This window comes from Diaphorina citri, unplaced genomic scaffold, assembly GCF_000475195.1.
Source record: "Diaphorina citri unplaced genomic scaffold, Diaci psyllid genome assembly version 1.1 scaffold1461, whole genome shotgun sequence".
NCBI lineage: Eukaryota > Metazoa > Arthropoda > Insecta > Hemiptera > Psyllidae > Diaphorina > Diaphorina citri.
In genome coordinates this window covers 47722-69830 of record NW_007378887.1, presented here as the reverse complement: position 1 = coordinate 69830, position 22109 = coordinate 47722, and the positions used below count along the sequence as shown (strand labels likewise).

At 40.2% G+C, this 22109-nt stretch overlaps 1 protein-coding gene across 1 annotated transcript in view; it reads right to left on the bottom strand.

The window, feature by feature from the left end:
• Positions 1-3998: 3998 nt before the first annotated feature.
• The window catches only part of LOC103516006 (homeobox protein slou-like), a 26143-nt gene continuing 8032 nt past the window's right edge, over positions 3999-22109 (bottom strand). Inside the window, exons 2-7 of the mRNA XM_008480957.3 lie at positions 21655-21764; positions 14690-14875; positions 10425-10441; positions 10287-10370; positions 4734-4981; positions 3999-4596 (exon numbers count right to left, since the gene is read on the bottom strand). Of these exons, the coding sequence (XP_008479179.2) occupies positions 4345-4596; positions 4734-4981; positions 10287-10370; positions 10425-10441; positions 14690-14875; positions 21655-21764 (897 nt within the window). The 3' untranslated portion in view covers positions 3999-4344. The remainder of the gene's footprint in view (positions 4597-4733; positions 4982-10286; positions 10371-10424; positions 10442-14689; positions 14876-21654; positions 21765-22109) is intronic.

The window sequence follows — 22109 nt, the reverse complement described above, 5'->3', positions numbered from 1 at the left end:
GGTTTGACAGAGGGAACTTTAACTGCTATGGTCTTATCGTCCCGAAATCGAAGAGAGAAGGAAGACAGGATAGGAGAAAGCCAGCCGTTCCGAGAACGAACATTATCCCATCAGGATAAAATCCGCCCCGGGCGGGAATCGAACCCGCGGCCTAGCGCTCACAAGGCAGACGCACTACCAACTAAGCTAACTAGGCTGGCAAGAAAGTTTGACAGCGCTACTAATGCTGGGGTTTACCAACTCGGGATTGAGATGAAACTAGGATTTCCTTATGCATAACAGCCAAGCCAACCTCGGATTGAACTCAATCCTGAGACAATCCACGGTAGTAAAACTCGACAAGAGATATTATAGTTGGTGGCCTAACGTCAAAAAAGCTGCATTTCGTCAGGAAAGCACCAAATTTGGCATGGACCTTCATTTGGACCATATAAAACTTTTAGGAAGGGGTGACACCGAAAACCATGTAGACGAACAAAATGGCGGCCTAAAAAAAGGGGTTTTTTGAGAATATCTCGTTTCCGATAAAAAAAATTTCTAATAACAATAAATTAGAAAGTTATTTGTCTTTTTATTTTTTACATTTACACTTTTTCTCTAGAATGTACTATAATCCCGTACCGTAATGATTTTTCCAATATGGCGGCCAAAAAGAGGTTTTCTCACAATATCGCGTTCCCAGTAACACAGACCAAGTTAGGACCTACGAAATTCCGTTACCCAATATTATAATATTACCCTAATCGCTCTCTGAGTCATGCTCTACTTTAGGTATTTCACACTAAAATAGCTACATATTAAGTACATGATATAGGTGCATTACATACCTAATTTGTAAAATTGTAAACATGACGTGTTGATAAGAACTTATTAAAACACGTCATTGAGTAGGTACTTACCTACATACTTATAACACTCCTAAACACATATGTAACTAAGTACCTATTTAACAACACTCCTAAGTACATAACTAAGTAAATACCTAACATAGCGTCCCTTATCTCTGACTGACATCAGCGCCACAAATAAACAATCAATAATTATAATAATAATAATAATAATAATAATAATAGTGCTTATTTATACTGCTCGCATAGGACTGAAAAGTCCCTTTACTTCAGCAGGAGGCTACTACTATTATTGTGGTCAAATTCTCAAATTATATTGAGGATAAAATTCCATACCTCGGCTGGGATTGAACCCACGCCCTCCTGTTTACCAGGCGAGCGCCAGCGCCTTGACCACTACACGAAATAGAGAAGAGAAGAAAGACAGGATATCAGAAAGCCAGCCGTTCCGTATGAACTTTATCTGTTAAGGACAAAGATCGGCCAAAAGAGCGAATCGATCCCGCAACCTAGCGCTTACAAGGCAGGCGCGCTACCCTCCAAGCTAACTATATAGGGTGGTTCAACTACTGTCACCTCCGGTACCCTGTATAAAGAGGAAACGTAAAAAGAGACGATTCTTATACAGTTGAGGGTGGAGGACATCTTTTTTTTTCCTGAAAATCATCAACTCGGAAAATTGTTTCCCAGTTTTCTTCTTCTTCCTCTTTTCTTCACTAAAAAAAAGAGACAGAAGAGACAACAAGATATTTCCCGGAACGGCTGGCTTTCTCCTATTGAGTCTTCCTTCTCTCTTCGATTTCGGGACGATAAGACCTTAGCAGTTGCAGTTCCCTCTATCAAACCTCTTAGAAAAAAAAGAAAAAAAAGAGAGAGAGAGAGAGAGAGAGAGAGAGAGAGTGAAAGACAGAGGACAGTGGATGAAAGAAGGGGGAAGAAAAAGGGAGGGGGAAAATCAGTCACCCTTAACAGAGATATTAAGTGGAAGCATTTTTTTTTACAATTTTTTTGGGGGTGGAATATTTTTTTCTTCTTTGCACTTTGCATGAAAAAACAACACCCAAGAAAGATGCTGTACCTACCTACTGTTGTGCTGTTCTTTCTTTCTTTCTTTCTTTTTTTTTTTTTTTTTTTCTTTTTTGAGGTGACTAACATCTTAGGTCTTGCCCCGCTGTCCTGTTTACGTAACGTTCCTTTGGACACAGGATTTGTTAAGGATAAAATCCGACAAGGGCGGGAATCGAACCCGCGACCTAGCCCTTACAACTTCTTACAAGGTAGACGAGCTACTTTTATTGAACGGCTCGGATCTCAGGGAAGGACATTTTTGTTACAAGCATTCAATTATGCAATATATGCATTCTTACTGTCATTAAAATTCCTTTCTTTTTTCCCCAATCAAAAATCTACTGTTGAACAAAAAAAAAAAAAAAAAAAAAAAAAAAAAAATGTTCAAAAAGGTACCTATGAAAGTCATACATTTTATGCATTGGGCACTAGCACTTTCAAATTTGTAAAGCTACAAAAGCCACACATTTAACGTAGGTATTGGGGACTATCACATTCAAATTTATTTGGTACCTACTTGTGCAGAAGTCATGTCCGTGGAATATTGCTACCAAAGGAACTGGCACAAACGAGCAGTGACCCTGGTTATTATAGGGTTAGGTTAAATGCAAGAAGGAGTTTTCACAATTAGAGCAGTGATTAGTGTTAGGTTAAATACAAGAAGGAGCTTTTCTTTTCCACGGACATGACTTCTGCATAATTACCATTTATTCTTTTCTAACTCTACATTGTTTTTTCCAGGGGGCTGGTGAACTTGTTGCTGGAGCTAGTGTGTTGTCCAGACCAGCTGAAGAATATGTAAATGATGTAAGTCTGTATTTTTAAAAAAAAAAAAAAAAAAAAAAAAAAAAAAAAAAAATGTTGCAAGGATTGGACTGGATTTTTCCGTAAAAAAGTCCACCCAAACCCATCGCATATCCACTCAACCCATAGCACGGATCGTATAATATAGGTGACAAGAATATAAAAGGGTAACAAATTCACATGAAAAGGGTAATATTGGGGAATATAAAAAAAAGGTACAGGAGGCGGAAGAGGAGGTAAAACGATGGACAGATAAGTGAATGGGGGGAGGAAAAAGGAGGAGAAGAATAAAAATTGGGAGGGGAGAATGAAGAGGAAGAAAAAGTTCTTTAAAGAAGAAGAAGAAGGAAGAGGAGAAAAAGAACGAGGAGGAGGAGGAAAGGAGAAAAAAGGAGGAGGAGAAGAAGAAGAAGAAGAAGAAGAAGAAGAAGAAGAAGAAGAAGAAGAAGAAGAAGAAGAAGAAGAAAGAGTTCTTCAAGGAGAAGAAAAGAGGAAGTTGAAGGAGGAGGAGAAAGAGGAGAAGAAGAAGAAGAAGAAGAAGGAAGAAATGGAAATTGAGAGGTCAATTTAGAGAGAAAACGTACAAGACACCCTTAGTACGGGGACAGGGTTGAAAATCATGTACCGAATAAAAAGAAGGGTGAGTGGAAGGTAACGGGTCAGATTTGAGAGGGGTTTTATCTGGAAAGGTGCAAGGGTTTTCATGTGAGAGCCATAGATTTGAGTAGTACCTATAGTGAACTGAAGAAGTTACTCTGAAAATCACCCCTAAAGGGGATTTAGCTACAAAGGGCTCCCCCAAAAGCCCAATGGGGTCCAAAATATAATGTCCATCCTTTAGGGATTTAACACGTTTACCAAAGTTCATCAAAAAAGGGAAAAAAAGTTTGTACCTAAGACCTTTTAGAACTTAAAAATGAGCTTTTGGAAGGAGCAAAAAATCGTAACAAAAAATAAGAAAATTTGAGAATTACAATGATCATCAGTCAAAACAAACTTGGTTTTATTTACAGTAGCACATAATTATAAATTTATAACTTACAAAATCATCATTACAATTTACTGAATTTACAAAATCGCAGAACTTACAAAATCATTACAATTTACTGAATTTACAAAATCACCATTACGTATACAATTTACAAAATAATGAGAGTATAGTACAAAAGATGAAAAGATACACAAAAGAGATAAAAGATAGCTGTTCAATTTTTACAAAATTTTCTCAACAGATTATCTGGTTTACCTCTTCAGAAATACATACCTTGAAATTCACTATTTATTTAACTCCAATCTATGTAGATACAAGTTATACATGTTCATAGGTTCAAATTTGGGATAGCTAACATACCATATCATACACAAAAAGCCCACTCTGAGGCTTAGGTGTAGGGGCAACTGCCCCAAAGGATGGGTCAACCTTCTGCGAACACCAACCTTGCCAATATCCACCCTTGTCACCATCAAGTTCCAGATTACCTTTTGAAAACTAGAGAAAATCTAATAACATTAAAGTTGAGATTTTTGACGCGAGTCACAAATCGTTTTGTGATTAGTTACGAATCAGATCAGTCAACATCACTCCATGTTCAAATCCGGTCATTCCGTCCCGCGCTTACTTGCGTTACGTATGCGTCAGCCCGCCGTGCGTGTGGTGCGCTCCCAAGTGGTGAAAATACGCCGCAGCGGCCGCCGCATACGGGTAATGTGCCGTCCCGCTATAGTGTCCGCCAGGGCCGGACAGGGCCGGATGAAACGGAAACGCCGGCCCGGAATGGCTACCTCCCGGGCAAGTCGGGACGGTGGGGCTGTTCACGTCCATGCCTGGATTTTGCTTCTTCCATTTGGTCCGCCGATTCTGGAACCAAATCTTCACCTGAGTCTCCGTTAGGGATAGAGACAGCGCCAAATTAAGCCGCTCACACACGGATAGGTATCGCGTCGTTTTGAATTTGTTCTCCAGCGCAACCAGCTGCTCGTAAGTGAACGCCGATTCTGGAACCAAATCTTCACCTGAGTCTCCGTTAGGGATAGAGACAGCGCCAAATTAAGCCGCTCACACACGGATAGGTATCGCGTAGTTTTGAATTTGTTCTCCAGCGCAACCAGCTGCTCGTAAGTGAAAGCTGTGCGCGCGCGACGCGGTTTCCCGCCGTTCGACTTGGAGTCTGCGTGTTTGGACTTCTTCCCCGATTTCTTCTCACCGGTGGCGTCTTCGCTGAAGTCGCTGAGCTCATCGTTGTCGTCCCCGTTGACGCTGAGGTCGTCATCGTAGGCGCATTAGCAGGGCGTTCGACTGTGAAAAGTGATTTTCAACCCATTTTCTGCGTATTATACAATCTCGTTCTCCCCCTCCTCTCTCTCTCTCTCGCTCTCTCTCCCATCTCCCTATCTTCTTTTCCTCTTCCTCTATCAAGTTTCTAGACTCCTACTATTTCACCGTTTTAGACTTTTAGAGAGTCATTTAGGTCAGCTACTTTTAAAAGGCTTTTTTTTTCATTAAAAAATCTAGATACTGGCTCTTACTAGCCAGAATGTTAGTTTATTAACAAATTTTAATAGCCATGAAGTCATGAACTTTAAATTGACGGAATAGTTAAATAAGTCACATGGGAAGAAATAAAAAGAGAACAAAAATTAGGGAAGAAAAGAAACACAAATTGTGAAATATCTCTCAAAAATGCCCAGTGAGCCCAAACAGCGTGGCATGTGGTACACATAGATACTGGCTCTTACTAGCCAGAATGTTAGTTTATTAACAAATTTTAATAGCCATGAAGTCATGAACTTTAAATTGACGGAATAGTCAAATAAGTCACAAGGGAAGAAATAAAAAGAGAACAAAAATTAGGGAAGAAAAGGAACACAAATTGTGAAATATCTCTCAAAAATGCCCAGTGAGCCCAAACAGCGTGGCATGTGGTACACGCCGACCCAGCGATACGAATTCCACAAGATCATGTATCGCAAATATCTTGACGATCCTAACCTTCACCTGGACGACTTGATCGCAGCCAACGCCTGTAAATCGGCCCGATCGCCCAGGAATCGCAAACAGGGTGGCGCGACCATTGATATCTCCGAGACCTTTGATACAGTCGATGGAAAAGGCACGTCTCCGGAAAAGTGGATAACGAGACCAAACGACCTTGAAAAATTAAGATCAAGGTCAAACGAGTATGAAAAGTTAAGATCAGGATCGAATGCCTATGATTTGGTATTTCATCCTGACCTCGGATTCGATCAGACTGCAAGGAGATGTGATAGAACCAAGGAACAGATTATTCGCCAGAGGATTTATGAGCAAGAGCTTGCACGGATGATTCCGCTCATTTAATAAAATCACATGAAAATATCCCCTATTTGAATGTTGATATGGAATAGAAAGAACAAACACATCCAGGTGATTATGATGACAAAATAACCACGCTACGTCACTTCAGCAAAAAATTGCGAACATATTATCTAAGTGTGACATTAACTGACATACATTTATTAGTCACTTGACGACCCTTTCCCCGGTCATCAAACAACAAAACAACACCACAAACAACAACAACAACAACAACAACAACAACACCACAAACGACAACAACAACAACAACAACAACAACAACAACAACAACAACAACGACGACACCGAAGCGAATACAATAGTCCGTCCCTTATACCTTTTTATTACTATTGTAATAATAAAGGAAGGACGGACTAAAAAGGGGTATTTGTTTAAAAAAGGTTGGGAACCACTGATGTAGAGCCATAAAATTTTATCAAGTTAAAACTTCAAAGCTTCCAACACATACTCAAAAAGCCCATTCTGAGGATTATGTGTAGGGGCGACAGTTCCCAAAAGATGGTTTAAGCTTCTACAAATCTACGAAAATTTACAACACACTTCTCTGGCCGCCTCTTTGGTCGAGTAGTTGATACGTTGGCTTCTCGTCCAGGAGCTAATGGTTCGATTCCCGGTCCGGGTCGAATAATTTGACAAACTCAAATGATTCGATACCGGGGAAATCCGCAAATAACAATTGGCTTCTCGTCCAGGAGCTAATGGTTCGATTCCCGGTCCGGGTCGAATAATTTGACAAACTCAAATGATTCGATACCGGGGAAATCGTTTACCTTGTCTCCCACTACAGGGTGTTTATAAAGTTAATGTCCACCCTGTGTATGTTCCCAGGGTATGGCGAGAGCAGCGGGATCGTATCGTGGGGTTCCCGGGTCGATACCACGCGTGGGATCAAAATAATCAGGGCGGCTGGCTCTACAATTCCAACTACTCGTGTGAACTCTCCATGGTAAGTTTATTTTTCGTGTTTTATTTAAAGAGGAGGTTAACAATGAGAGTCCTATTCCCATGGTAAGTTTGATTTGATTATACAAACCTGCCTCGGTGGTGTGTTTTATTTAAAGAGGAGGTTAACAATGAGAGTCCTATTCCCATGGTAAGTTTGATTTGATTATACAAACCTGCCTCGGTGGTGTAGAGGTCAAGACGCTCGCCTGGTAATGTGTGGTAAATTTAATTTTCAGGTGTTGACAGGGGCGGCGTTCATACACACATATTACCTGTATGAATATACACATGTTATGCCTCAGGCAATCAGGGATCTGGTGGCTGAAGAGATGAATTGTGAAGACATTGCCATGAATTTCCTGGTGTCGCATTTGACCAGGAAACCTCCCGTCAAGGTATGCCATAGTAGTCAAAAGACTTTCTGCTGCAAAAAAAGCAACCTCCGTGGCCCAGTGGGTATCACGCTAGGCTTGCACTCCGGAGGTCCCTGGTTCGATTCCCGGAGCGGTTAAAGTTTTTTCGGCCCTGTGTTTGAAGTTCGGGGTGCACTCAGCCTCGTGAGGACAATTGAGTAGCTAATTTAATCGTGTAGCCGCCAGTGCAGTTGCGGGATTACCAGTTTAAACATAAAATATTCATGAATGAGAGTCAATAGTAAAGAAGGCACTTAGTAATGCTGTGATGTCCACAAAAGTTGTGAAGAAGCTCTCCAGTTTACCACAAATAATAAAATTATTCATGTGTAAGAAGGAAAAAAAAATGAGTGTTTCACCGCCGTTTTTGTTTCGTAACAATGAAACAACTGTTAAATTAGACGCGTGTGGTCTGTGCCGTATAATGCCCATCACTTAGTATAGACGAGAAGAGACACAATACTTCCCATTTAGGTGCTGGGTCAACACGAAAACACCAGAAAGAAACCCGTTGAAATATTTGCAATCGAAAAATGAGTACATTTTTTTTTGTGGTGGGGATCGAACCCGGGACTTTCTGCATGGCATTTGATTTTGATTTGACTGTTTGTCTGTTGTCCAGGTCACTTCACGTTGGACATTTCGGTGTCCAAGGTGCTGGGTCAACACGAAAACACCAGAAAGAAACCCGTTGAAATATTTGCAATCGAAAAATGAGTACATTTTTTTTGTGGTGGGGATCGAACCCGGGACCTTCTGTATGGCATTTGATTTTGATTTGACTGTTTGTCTGTTGTCCAGGTCACTTCACGTTGGACATTCCGGTGTCCAGGCTGTCCTGTCACCCTATCAGAAGACGAAGGTCATTTCCAAGAGCGCCACAAATGTATTCAGCTCTTCTCTCGCGTATACGGGTATAACCCACTTCTATACACTCAATTCAGAGTGGATTCTGTCCTGTTTAAAACTAGGATAACCCACGCCCTCCTGTTTACCAGGCGAGCGCCTTGACCACTACACCACCGAGGCAGGTGGGAAGTGAACATTATCCTTTCTACATAGGTACTGGTTAGGATCCTTGCTTCGGCTAACTAGGGTTCTCCCAGTTTTCTAGTCCCGAACACAAATCAATCATCGTGAGGATCTGTTCTTTCAGTAACTGCCTGCTAGCTATACCAGTTTGTTCTATCGCTCTAAACAGTTGTACTGTTTCAACACAGCTCTAGGGAGTCTAGGGTTTTCGACTCTTAAAACTTTGAACAGATATCAGGGATCTAAGGTCTTGGCGGCAATTCCTTCCAAAGGTTCGTGGGAAATTGTGCTTTCTTCCAAAGGAGAATGAACATTTATATTATCCCTTCTAGCTACGCTGATTCAGGTTTGTTCTATCGCTCCAAACAGCTGTGCTGTTTCCACACAGATCCAGGGATTTTCGACCCTTGAAACAGTTATCAGGGATCTAAGGCATTGACGCCAATTCAATCCAAAGGTCCATGAGATATTGTGCTTTCTTTCAAAGGCAAATGAACCTTTTGCCTGCTTTCCAGGGTTTGTTCTATCGCTCAAATTATATTGTTTCCACACAGATCCAGGGATTTTCGACCCTTGAAACAGTTATCAGGGATCTAAGGCATTGAAGCCAATTCAATCCAAAGGTCCATGAGATATTGTGCTTTCTTTCAAAGGAGAGTGAACCTTTTCCTAAACTGCCTACTAGGCTGGTTAGGATAACCTCGGCTAACTAGGTTTCCCCCTGTTTCTAGAAGACAAATCAATCATCGTAAACAATCAATCATCGTAAACAATCAATCATCGTAAACAATCAATCATCGTAAACAATCAATCATCGTAAACAAAACTAGGATACCCCATGATAAAACCAAATGCTTTAAGTTTATATAGAACACTTTCGAGAGGTTTGATCTGAACTGTAAAAACGGAGATTTTTAGTCCCGAAATCGAAGAGAAGAACAGGAAAAGCCAGCCGTTCCCAGAAGGAACTGAATCTATTTCGAGGTAAAGCTCGCCCTGGACGGGAATCGAACCCGCGACCTAGAGCTTACAAGGCTAGCGAATACTCAGGTTGTGGTTATTTACTGGGTTAGGCTAGCCTTGCATTGATTTTTTCCTTGAAGTAGAAAAAGCTACTTAAATCTGTCACATTCCATCCTGATTCAAAATGGCGGCGCTTCAAAGTTATATGCTTGATGAGACATTTACCAAGGAGTTGAGGACACGGGGTGCGTCCTGTCTGGATATGATGAGACTTGAGTAGCAAATCATACGTGATTTCCTCAGACACGACTGAGTCCTGTCTGTAAAAGAAAATAAGAGAACATTAGAAGTAACTTTTTTATATACATAGAGGGAACTGTAACTGCCCGGGAGGGAATCGAACCCGTGATTTAGCGCTTACAAGGCAGACACGCTACCAACCAAGCCAATTAGGCTGGCGGTCCGATTTTTAATACACATCTTCAGCACACAGAGGAAAAATTATGAATCCGATCTGACATTATTGTAAGAGCGGAATTACCAAATCAGAATATTGAGATCAATCTAGGATCGAGCTATACTTCATACCCATTCAATCCAGAATTGAAGCCAAGTCCCATGGAGGATTTTTTTTAATTTAAGACTGAGTTTTATAGTTCGCTGAATTGCTAGCTTTTTCTCTAGACCGCAGGGTTCTTTTGAAGAAGCTCTCACACCTTTTACGTAGGAATCGACCTTTTATTAATAATATTTTCCCAATTGCAACTCCTCCGTTTAAGACTACTGAGTTTTATAGTTCGCTGAATTGCTAGCTTTTTCTCTAGACGGCAGGGTTCTTTTGAAGAAGCTCTTACACCCGGTCGTCATCGTTGCCGTCTTCGTCATCGTCGTAGTGTTCGTCACCGGAGATGTTAGTGGCGCTACCTGCTGGATCCGAGGAACCTGGGGGCAGAGAAGGAAGGATGGTGGTTAGTGATATAGTGATAAGTGACTTACAAGTGTAGTACTGAGGGCTAGAGAAGAAAGGAATGGTGGTTAGTGATAGTGATTTGGACTTATAAGTGTACTCTACTACTGAGGGGTTCTGAGACCTGCATGAAGACCCACGGCCTTCCTCAGGCTTTTTCAGCGTGTAAGATCTTGAGCTAATGTAATAATGTTAACGAATAACGAGGTACATAGATATTCAAGTTAATATCAAATTTTATTAAAAAATGAGTTCCTCGAGTTTCCATAAAGCAGTCATTAAAAATGAGTTCCTCGAGTTTCCATAAAGCAGTCAGAGACGAGCAGTAGAGGTTCCATAAGTAGCTGCTACAACTGTCTAAATAAAATTATCAACAACTCAACAGAAAGGATCGTTACTGGATGATACTCTCATATGTAAAGGGTTAGTCGGAAGTATTCTACACAAGTCTAATCCACAAAAGCCACCCTGTTCAGAGTGTTCAGCTTTGAAGTAGCGTATCCCTGTTACGTTGGGATTGTTCGGGGAAAAGTTAAATGACTTTTTCGTCAAGTGTGCTTACATTGTCTTCAAAGTTTTCTAATGTGGTCGGACCATTATCTTTCCAGAGAGAGAGGGAAATTATCTTTAACAATTTCTCCCCCGCAAGCTCGCCTCGGATTGGCTCGTCTTTCCTCCTCCCTCCACTCTTTTCTCCCTCTTCCCTCCCGACTTTTAGCTTTTTTCCCTCTCCAAGAGTTGCGTCGCCATGGAAACCATATCTTGTGTTCATATTGTTGACACAGGCATTTGTCTCTTTATAACTTTCTCCCTTTCTCCCTGCCGTTTTCCCCCTACACCATCTCTTTTTCCCTCCCCCCTCCCTCTTACTTTCTTTATTTTTCCCCCATTTTACCTTAACACACTCTTAAGAAAACCCCATTAAATTCCGTTTCCTCTTCGTCTCCCTTTCCCTTCGCTGTTATTTCGCTTTTTTTTTTTTTAGATCGGCGAAAAGAACAAAAAAATTTGTTCTCTTCTAATAATGTTAGCGGTTTCTTCAGAGAAGACACAGTATGACCTTGGCCTAGATAAATAATAGTAAAACCTCAGAGGTGATGGATCATCGTTTGACATACAGGGTCTGTTCCTCGACAGATAGATCGAGATTTAGGAGTTCTAGATAACTAGATATTCTTCCTAAAGAAGAAGTTCTGTTGAGATAGGAATGATCAGGGAAGTGATAAGGACTGTTGAAGTCTGTTGATGTATGTACTTTAGGTTAGGACGTTAGGAGTAAGACAGATACATTGGGACTTAGGAGTTAAACAGGTAGATAGGAGTTCTAAAGGTAGTTTCATCCTAATAATGAAGAAGTACTGTAAAGTTTAGCATGATTAGGAGTGGGGGAAAGTAGAGAACTTCGTCAGGAGAGGAGTGTGCTCGGAAAATATTCAGACAGTTCTCAGCATACTGCATACTTAAATGTTAAACATTTCAACAAGGAGCTAGAGATCCGGCCTTAGAGAACTTTTGAATATCGTCCACCTCTGGAACTTAATGTGTGTGTCATCTGTGTTATAACACTTATAACAGCTAATGTTGCCAATGAGTTCAACAGAGACTACCGAACTCAGATAAACCTATAGAATCAGAAGACCTTGTCATGAGAAATTAAAAAAGTAAATAATCGAAAAAAAGTAAATAGATGATCTCTTCGCAGAAACCGATTTACATATAACGTACCTAGTGAGTGAGGTACAGATACGAGTATGTTAATCAAGTATTAGACGTAGGAATAACCAAAAACATATCGTGTAATCAAATACATGGAATAGAACTAATACAGAATATGATTGTATAATGGATGTTAGAACAACCTATTCCGATTATTATTAAAAACGTTTGTAACATATATTGTTCTATGACCATGTCCAAGTTCAGGATCTTAGACCATTCCTAGGAAGGCAATTTTAAAGAACAATATTAACGGAGTTTAGAAGTCTAGAGTCTAGACCAGTGTTTCCCAACCTGGGCGATATCGCCCCCTGGGGGGCGATGGAGATTTTCATGGGGGCGATGAAGCCTTAGGGGGCGATCAATAAAAGGAGCGATAAAGGGGGCGATGGCTATCTAGGGGCAAAAATGTAAGTAGGTTATCTGTCTTTTTTGCGTTTGGAAATCTTAATCATTAGTATTTATTTTGGGGGGGCGATCACAGTTCCGATAATCTGTACAAATTCTGAAAGGGGGCGATCGTAGAGAAAAGGTTGGGAAACACTGCTTAGACGAACTGCAGGGCCGTAATGAGAGGGGGTGGCCCTCTCCCTCGGGATTTTACCCCTCTCCTGATTAAATAAATAATAGTGCTTATTTATAAGCAACGCGACGGGTTCGCCCTGGTTGCTAGGGGTATGATTCCTGCTTTGGGTGCAGGAGGTCCCGGGTTCAAATCCCGGACGGGCCCAATTTTTTTCTCCTTTTTAGAGAAGATGATTTTGCTTATTGATCCTTTTCATTTAGAGGTTTAGTCGAAGTTTGATAGAGAGAACGGTAACAACAGATTTCTTATCGTCCCAAAATCGTAAAGAGTAGAACAAGATATAGGAGAAAGCCGTAGCTTAGCGCAAAAATCGAGCAACCATTTTAGGTGGTTGGGAAAATAATTTCTGTTTTGGATAAATTTCGCCCCGGGCGGGAATCGAACCCGCAGCTTAGCGCTTGTACAAAAATTCGAGCATCCATTTTCCGTGGGTAGAGGGAAGTAATTTGCTCGCTCGTTAGGTACATAAAAGGTTACTCAATTATTCACTAATGATGAAAAGCAGGCAAAATCCGTCGGTGTATAAAGTGAAAACAAACCATACCTAACGAGAGAGAGAGAAAGGGAGAGAGAGAAAGTAGTAAAATGGAGGCAAGAGGAGGAGAGAAAATAGAAGAACGGAAGGTAAAAGAGGAGGATAGAGAGTACGGTAAAAGTACCAGAGAAATGATACAGAAGGAGAAAAGAGAAAGGAGAATAAGTGGGTAGAAAAGGAGGAGGGCGGAAGCCAAAAGAGGAGGAGGAGGGGAGAGAATAGGGTAAAAACACCCGAGAAACGACATCGGAGGAAAGGGAACCGAAAAATACAGAGCCGGAGATTACGTTCCAGCGGCAGTCCACGTCCGTCAAATAGCCGCGGAATATGGGAGATGCCGCAGTCAGGGCCAACTGCAGAATAAAAGAGTATTAACTTGAAACAAAAGAGTATTAACTTGGAAAAAAAAGGATGAAGGTCAAGTTTTATTACCGTGGATTTTCTCAGGATTGAGTTCATCCGAGGTTGACCTGGCTTTTGACAGAGGGAACTGTAACTGCTAAGGTTTTATCGTCCCGAAATCGAAGAGAGAAGGAAGACAGGATAGGAGAAAGCCAGCCGTTCCGAGAACAAATATTATCCCATCAGGATAAAATCCGCTCCAGGCGGGAATCGAACCCGCCGCCTAACGCTCACAAGGCAGACGCGCTACCAAACAAAGCTACAAGCTAACTAGGCTGGCAAAAAACACAAAGCTTAAGCGTTTTCATTTTCCCTTTTAATTTTTACGAGCCACCATGACTTGGTGATGTGATGTGGTTTCGTTGTAGTATTTAAACCCGATACTATTAATAAAGTAAATTGTTACCTATTCAGTTGTCGATGGTGGGATTCGAACCCGGGACCACTGGACCAACCGTGACCATATACTACGGGATGGGCTACAACACAGACCTCATGAGTCTGATTCATGTAGCTGTTGTTTCATTGCTACGAATTAGGTACTACGAAATAAAAACGGCGGTGAAACACTCAAAATAAACTTGTCTTATTCTAGGGATAAAGTTTGGGATAAAGTTCCCTGCGAGCGGAAATTTAGGCAGGCGCTCTACCTTTTGACCGTGATTAAATAATAGACTTGCTAAGTAAATGGGAAGTAATATGTCTCTTATCGCTCTTCCAATGAGAGACACCTCTCACTGTTTGGACCCTTGGGCCCCCTTAAATAAAATCCTGGATACGGCCCTGTAGGAGATGGGCATGTTACGACACAGACCACACGAGTCTACTTACCGTGAATTAAATGACATTTTTGGTTTGCCAACACTCACACTTTTTTATAGGACTTAGTAGGAGATGGGCATGTTGCGACACAAACCACACGAGTCTACTTACCGTGAATTAAATGACATTTTTGGTTTGCCAACACTCACACTTAACTTACACTTTTTTATAGGACTTGAAGTTGGCACGTACCTTACTGTTTGGTATTGGACGTTTCGGGTCTGAATACTTACCGTGGAAAGTTGGTTATAGAGAACAGCACTTCGTCTTCAGCCAGTAGCTCCTGAGCCTCTTCGCGTCTATATCGCATGTTGGCTTCCACTATGTTCAGATGGGCGGGCAGACCCCCGTATGGTTTTCCCGGGGTGCCCTCGATCATGTAGGCCCCGTATTCTGGCCGCCACAGCGACTTGACGCCCCTGAGAGAAACAGACCAAAGGGAAACAAAATATAAATAATAATTATTGAAAGTTTTTTTATGAACTTTGTAGGATTGTAACAATATGTATATATGTTTTGTTTTTTTTTAATTAAAAAAAAAAAAAAATCCTTTAAATCACTACATGAGTTATACAACGAAACCAGACCAAATCACTAAGCAGCCCAAGACACGTGTTTCGTCCTTATTTGGACTCATCAGTTGGACCTAGCTGGGGATTGAACCCGAGACCCTTGGATTAGGAAATGGAGACCTTTGCAAGCAAGCCACCATGACTTGGTGATGTGATGTGGTTTCGTTGTAGTATTTAAACCCGATACTATTAATAAAGTAAATTGTTACCTATTCAGTGAAGAAACCAACTAAGCTAACTAGGCTGGCAAGAAAGTTTGACAGCGCTACTAATGCTGGGGTTTACCAACTCGGGATTGAGATGAAACTAGGAATTTCCTATGCTTAATAGTCAAGCCAACCTCGGATTGAACTCAATCCTGAGACAATCCACGGTAGTAAAACTCGACAAGAGATATCAGTTGGACCTAGCTGGGGATTGAACCCGAGACCCTTGGATTAGGAAATGGAGACCTTTGCAAGCAAGCCACCATGACTTGGTGATCTGATGTGGTTTCGTTGTAGTATTTAAACCCGATACTATTAATAAAGTAAATTGTTATCTATTCAGTGAAAAAGAAAACAAAATGACATGAGAAAGCTGAAATTGAATAGGGAGAGAAATGAAGGGATGGGAGAGTGGGAGGGAAGGAGAGAGAGAGATGAAGAGAGAAAGACACGAGAGGTGAGAGGATGGAAAAGGTGAAGAGAGAGAGAATGAAGAAGAATGAAATAGGGAGGGAGGGAGAGAGAGGAAATACGTGTGTGTGTGTGTGTGTGAGAGAGAGAGAGAGAGAGAGAGAGAGAGAGAGAGAGAAAGAAAGGAAAAGGAGAAAGAAGGAAGAAAGGAAGAGAGATAGGTGTAAAGTGCGTACTGTTTACTGTACTGAAATCATAGAAATGTTAATTGGGTGTAGTTCCGAGAGTAATAGTGAAGAAGAAAAAGAAAACAAAATGACATGAGAAAGCTGAAATTGAAAAGGGAGAGAAATGAAGGGATGGGAGAGTGGGAGGGAAGCAGAGAGAGAGAGATGATGAAGAGAGAAAGACACGAGAGGTGAGAGGATGGAAAGGGTGAAGAGAGAGAGAATGAAGAAGAATGAAATAGGGAAGGAGGGAGAGAGAGGAAATACGTGTGAGAGAGAGAGAGAAAGAAAGGAAGAGAAAGGAGAAAGAAGGAAGAAAGAAAGAGAGATAGGTGCAAAGTGCGTACTGTTTACTGTACTGAAATCATAGAAATGTTAATTGGGTGTAGTTCCGAGAGTATCTCTCAGGATTTTTTTTTTTTTTTTTTTTAAATAGGTACATATATTTAGGTATATGGTATAGGCGTATAGGTACCGTATAATAATAATAATACCTATACTTAATTTGATATCTTCAAGTTTCAAGCACAGAACCTTGAAAACCAATCTCTGTCAGGTGTTCATTATATTTTACCAGTAGAAGGAGGAGGGGGGTGGGAAGAATGGGGAGGAGAGAGAGGAAGGAAAAAATGGGTTAAGTCAATATTTATTTTGCGTTGCAAAATCTAAGCCTGGAGTGACGGAATGCCAGCCGTTCCCAACATCCCAACTACTTCCTGGGCTAGATTTTGTAAGCCAACAGAGCCAACTGCCAACCTAGTTAGCTCGGTAGGCTATCTGCTTTGTAAGCGCTAGGTCCCGGAGGAAACTATACAATAGAGGGGGAGGAGAGAGAAGAGAGGAAAAAGAGAGATAGAAGAGGTGAAAAAGGCAGAAGAGAGAGAGAGAGAGAGAGAGAGAGAGAGAGGAAACTATACAATAGAGGGGGAGGAGAGAGAAGAGAGGAAAAAGAGAGATAGAAGAGGTGAAAAAGGCAGAAGAGAGAGAGAGAGAGAGAGAGAGAGAGAGAGGAAACTATACAATAGAGGGGGAGGAGAGAGAAGAGAGGAAAAAGAGAGATAGAAGAGGTGAAAAAGGCAGAAAAGAGAGAGGGGAAGGGAGAGTAAGTAAATATGTAACTAAGTAATTAATAATAAAATAGAATAGAATAGAATATACCTTGTTTATCCTACTGGGATAGGACTGAAAAGTCCCTTTATCCCCGCAGTCTAAACAAGTATATATTTTGACAATTTGTAGGGTACATGTTTTACAGTATAGGGTACATGAAGACATACAAAAAAGACACACGAAAACACACAAAAACACAATGCAGACATACAAAAATAATACATAATTAAGGCCAACCACCCACTATCAGGTAGACCTGTTCAGGTGGTAGAAGTCAGTACTACCTGAGTACCTGATAGTGTGTGTGCTCATCAGGTATCAGGTAGACCTGACATTAGGGCCTTGTTAAGCCGTACCTTTCAGATCTACCCGATAGTGTGTGTGCTCATCGGGTGTCAGGTGTAGGTACTTGATCAGGTGACCTGTTAGTGAGTGGCTGGCCTAAGTGAATACCTAATATAACGTCCCTTATCTCTGACTGACATCAGAGCCAGAAATAAACAATCCAATACCTAATATTGTTGCATTTGTTGCGAACTTATAACACCTGTGGAAATAGGAAACAATAGAACAGGATAAGGGGAGAGGGCACTCACGTATGTACCTATATTGTGTATCCCACATCATCCCACCCCCGATTTGTGGCCCCTAAATACTCGAGGGGAAAAAAAAAATCCATTCGAGGTGATAAGCATATTGATAATACCTACCTACGTCTACATTAATAAAACCTACATCATAATGTCAAATCAATAGACACTTAAATTTTATTTACAGCAAAGTGTAGGTGGGTGAAGGTGTAATGGTGTTTTCCATTCAAAGAGTGGTTTTTGTCCTGATATGAGTTTTATCTTATCGAATTTATTTTATTATTTGCCATAATCCATAATGATTATTATGTTATTATGTACTGATTATTACACGGTTTAGACTTAAAGGGGTTCGATAGAGGAAACTGTAGGTAACAACTAAAAATTATTTCTTTAAATGATTTCTTTGTTATAATTGTTATTTTTAAGATTATTTTTATGGCCCCTATTTACATTAATTGATAAGAATGATAATAAATAATCATTAACCTGTTAATAAGGTTGCCGAAAGCCTAATTAATTTATAATCCTCGCTTGAAACGAGATTGTTAAAGGATTTCACATGATTTTTTTTTTTTTTAAGAGTGTTTCACCGCCGTTTTTATTTCGTAGCAATAAAACAACTGCTACATTAGACGCATATGGTCTGTGTCGTAGCATGCCCATCCCGTAGTATGGTATGCCTCTCATCAGATGGGCGATAAGAGACACATTACTTCCCATTTAGGAATTTAGGTGCTGTGTCAACACGAGAACACCAGAAAGTAACCCCTTTGAAATTCTTGCTATCGAAAAACGAGTACAAATTTTTGTCGATGGTGGGATTCGAACCCGGCACCTTCTGCATGGCAAGCAAGCGCGTTACCACTGGACCAACCGAATTTTAGAGACGGTGTGTATAAGAACCTTTACGCTTGGGAGCTTGTAGTGTAGAACGACGTATAGTCTGAATAATTAATTCCAAGTAAGGTATTTTATCGATTCATTCAACTTCATAGGGGAAGGTCATCGTCTAACGATGACTGTTGACACATCTGCAATGACCTTGCTATTCGCTCTAACCTGATAACTTCCTAAAGAGGTCTACAGTTTGCAACATTATAAATGTTTGGGGGGAAAATATCATAAAGAATTTAGTAAATTATCGAAAAAAAAAAGAGAATAAATATGAGACAACAATATCCATTTATCCTTAATAGAGATAGGAGCTAAAAATTAACGATTCAATTTTCTATCAATGTGGCAATTTCACATTCAACTTGCTTCAAAAAAATTTAAATATCAAGTGGTTAAGCATTATAAATGCTTGTCAAAAATGTCAAATGTCGTTCCCCAGGTAATAAACAACCGAAAATTTTCTACTTAACTTGACATTGACTCGAACCACCAACCTCCAGATCCTAAGTCCACCGTGCTAACCACTGCACCACTGAAGTAGGTATCTGAGTTTACGTCAATACGTAGTTCGACTATTTACGTAGTAATCTGCTGTCTGTTGGTAACTGTCTATTGTTATGTCAAATCTACCTGCTATGAAAGGTATGATTCAAAGATTCAAACCACTATTATGAATGCAATGTCACAGAGAATTGCACCGCCTCGCCTGTGCTTTATAATTATATCAGAATACCATTTAACTCTGGTTTGTTATTTCAGAACAGAGAGTTATAAATCTTGTAATTGTCTAAGAATACCATCTTAGGACAAAGCTGCACAGTGACTTGGATACCTACAGGCTAAAGCTGAACACAAAGTACTTAAAGACTTGCTGGTGTACTTGTGTACAATTAAGCTTGGTCCACACTTTATTATTTTTTTTTTACTTTCCTTATCCTATATTAGGAAGGAAAGTAATGTAATCGGGTCAGATTTTCGATGGTCAGATTTTAGTGCCAAAACACGTTTTGAAGTCCCTAGAGCCTACATCCAAAGTTTCAGCCATTGGTCCGTGTGTTTGTCTGTCCGTAAACAAAATATCTTGAGAACGGTAAGAGCTAGAGACATGAAATTTGGTATGTTTCGTGTGGACATGAAACTTGAAATAGCTTAGCTTAGGTAAGCCAGACTAGTTAGCTTGGAGGGTAGCGCGTCTGCCTTGTAAGCGCTAAACCGCGGGTTCGATTCCCGCCCGGGGCGGATTTTATCCTGAACGTATAATGTTCGTTCTCGGAACGGCTGGCTTTCTCCTATCCTGTCTCTCTTCTCTCTTCGATTTCGTGACGATAAGAACCTCTAAAAAAAAGAGCTCAAGCTGGTACATACAAAGAAGGATTTTTTCTGAAATTTTAAATTACACATTTGAGTCTATCAGGAATCATGTCAATAAATTATTTATTTATTGTGTCCTTGGCATTGGTATATTTATTTTATTTATTTATTTATTTCCTTGTACACAGAACAAAATGATGTATAGTACAACGTTAGATGATGTATAGTACAACGTTAGAAATAGGACTATAGGGACTTAAGGACATGGTCTATTCAAGCCCTCTGTCACTGCAACCTGATCAGATCTTTTGTGACTTCATTCTACCCTCTGGGGGTAGCAATGGGTTAACCGAACAGTAAAAATCTCAGACAATGTTGAGGATAAAATTCCATACCTCTAGCTAGGTTGATCGTAAGACAAATTGTGTAGTGTGTACCAAGCTTAAACTTGTGTGGCGGAGCTTATGGGTTTAATAACTTTACCGATCAAGTGATTACGATGCACCAAGGTTAATGTGTAGTTCAAAGTTCACCCAGCATGATTCTTGACTTCTTAACACTTTGTGTACCCTATTGCTAATATACTGAGAGAGACACAGCACAGTTTAGGAAATTGGAACAAATAAACACTTGGATGAAAACTTGGAAAGTGGAAATATTGACCTTGACTGCATGTAATACTTGATGACACCATAAATAAGTTAGTAATAATAGTTAACACATTAAGAACATTTTCACAAAGAAACTACGCCAGTCTATTTGCCTTGTTAGTACTTTAGACTTAGACGAACTGCAGGGCTGTAATTAGAGGGGGTGGCCCTCCCCCTCGGGATTTTACCCCTCTCCTAATTAAATAAATAATAGTGCTTATTTATAAGCAACGCGACGGGTGCACCCTAGTTGTTAAAGAAGGATAAATAAGAGAAAGACAGAAAGGAAGTCATATTCACTACTTACTTAAATGACATGTAAAAAAATGAAAATAATAATAATAATAATAATAATAAAAATAGGTAGGTAGACCTACTTAGAAGATAAACTTTAGTATCTGGTTTTTATTGATAAGACCAGTGTAATGTGCTTCCACAGGCATTTGGGTCTTCCAATTTTTTAAAATTATTACCTGTCTATGTTTACTGATTAGGTGGGTTTATGGGTTAGGCAGGTCTGTGACATTCATAATATTCTTGTTCTGGTTTCTCTTGGGTAGGAAGCTAGATTTATTGATTCCCTAGACATGTGTTGACCTCTTTTTTATTGCTTTTTGGTGGCAAAGAATAGGTACTTTAGGTACCTAATCAGTTGATTTTTTAAAACTGTTTAAGTAGGTATTTTATTTTTATGACCCACCAAATTTTATCTTCTTTACCTGGGACGTAGCTAGTAAAGTAATATTTAACCTTGGTCATCTTGGAAAAAAAATTGATAATTATGTAAGTAGGTACCTACCTGCCTTTGCTTAGTACCTATATGCCTTTTTTTGTCACATTTGACAGCTACATACCAAATTTCAAGTCTCTAGCTCTTACCGTTCTCGAGATATTTTGTTTACAGACAGACACACGACAGACACACACACACGGACCAATGGCTGAAACTTTGGATTTAGGCTCTAGGGACCTCAAAACGTGTTTTGGCACTAAAAACTGACTATCGAAAATTTGACCCGATTACATTACTTTCCTTCCTATAGGATAAGGAAAGTGAAAACGCGACACCCCCTCAGGCATTATTTTACTACCACTGTTTGGCATAAGAGGCCCACCCCCACAATAAAATCCTAAATAAGATCCTGCCTGCCTGCCTGGAAAGAAAAGTAGATAGGTACAAGATAATAATTCATAATTTAATAAAATGAGAGGGAGGGTACTTACTCTGGATCTCTGTGTTCTTTTTCATTCAGAATATTCAACAGCTCCTCTGCCTTTAAACTCACACGAGCCTTTTTGTTCTGGTGATCAAATTTAACAATGATGTACTCCACCTGGGAAAAAATGAATATTTTATCAAAATAAAATGAAATTTACTTATTTGGTTTTTGGTCCAATCTGGCCATAAGGGACTCCATAGCAACTTTTTAAAGAAAGTATTTTTCTATTGCCCTAGCTCCTGAACTATGAGCCTCAAAAGAGCCAGCCATAGAAGATGGCCCACCTGCGTTGTAAGCACTATGTTTGTCATGGGTTTGATTCCCAAACAGCTAAGGTTTGTTCTTGGCTGGCTTTCTCCCATCCTGTCCTCCTTCTCTCTCTTTGATTTAGGGACCAAGACCTCTGTTGTTACAGATCCCTCTATCAAAACTAAAAAAAAAAAAAAAAAAAACAACCCC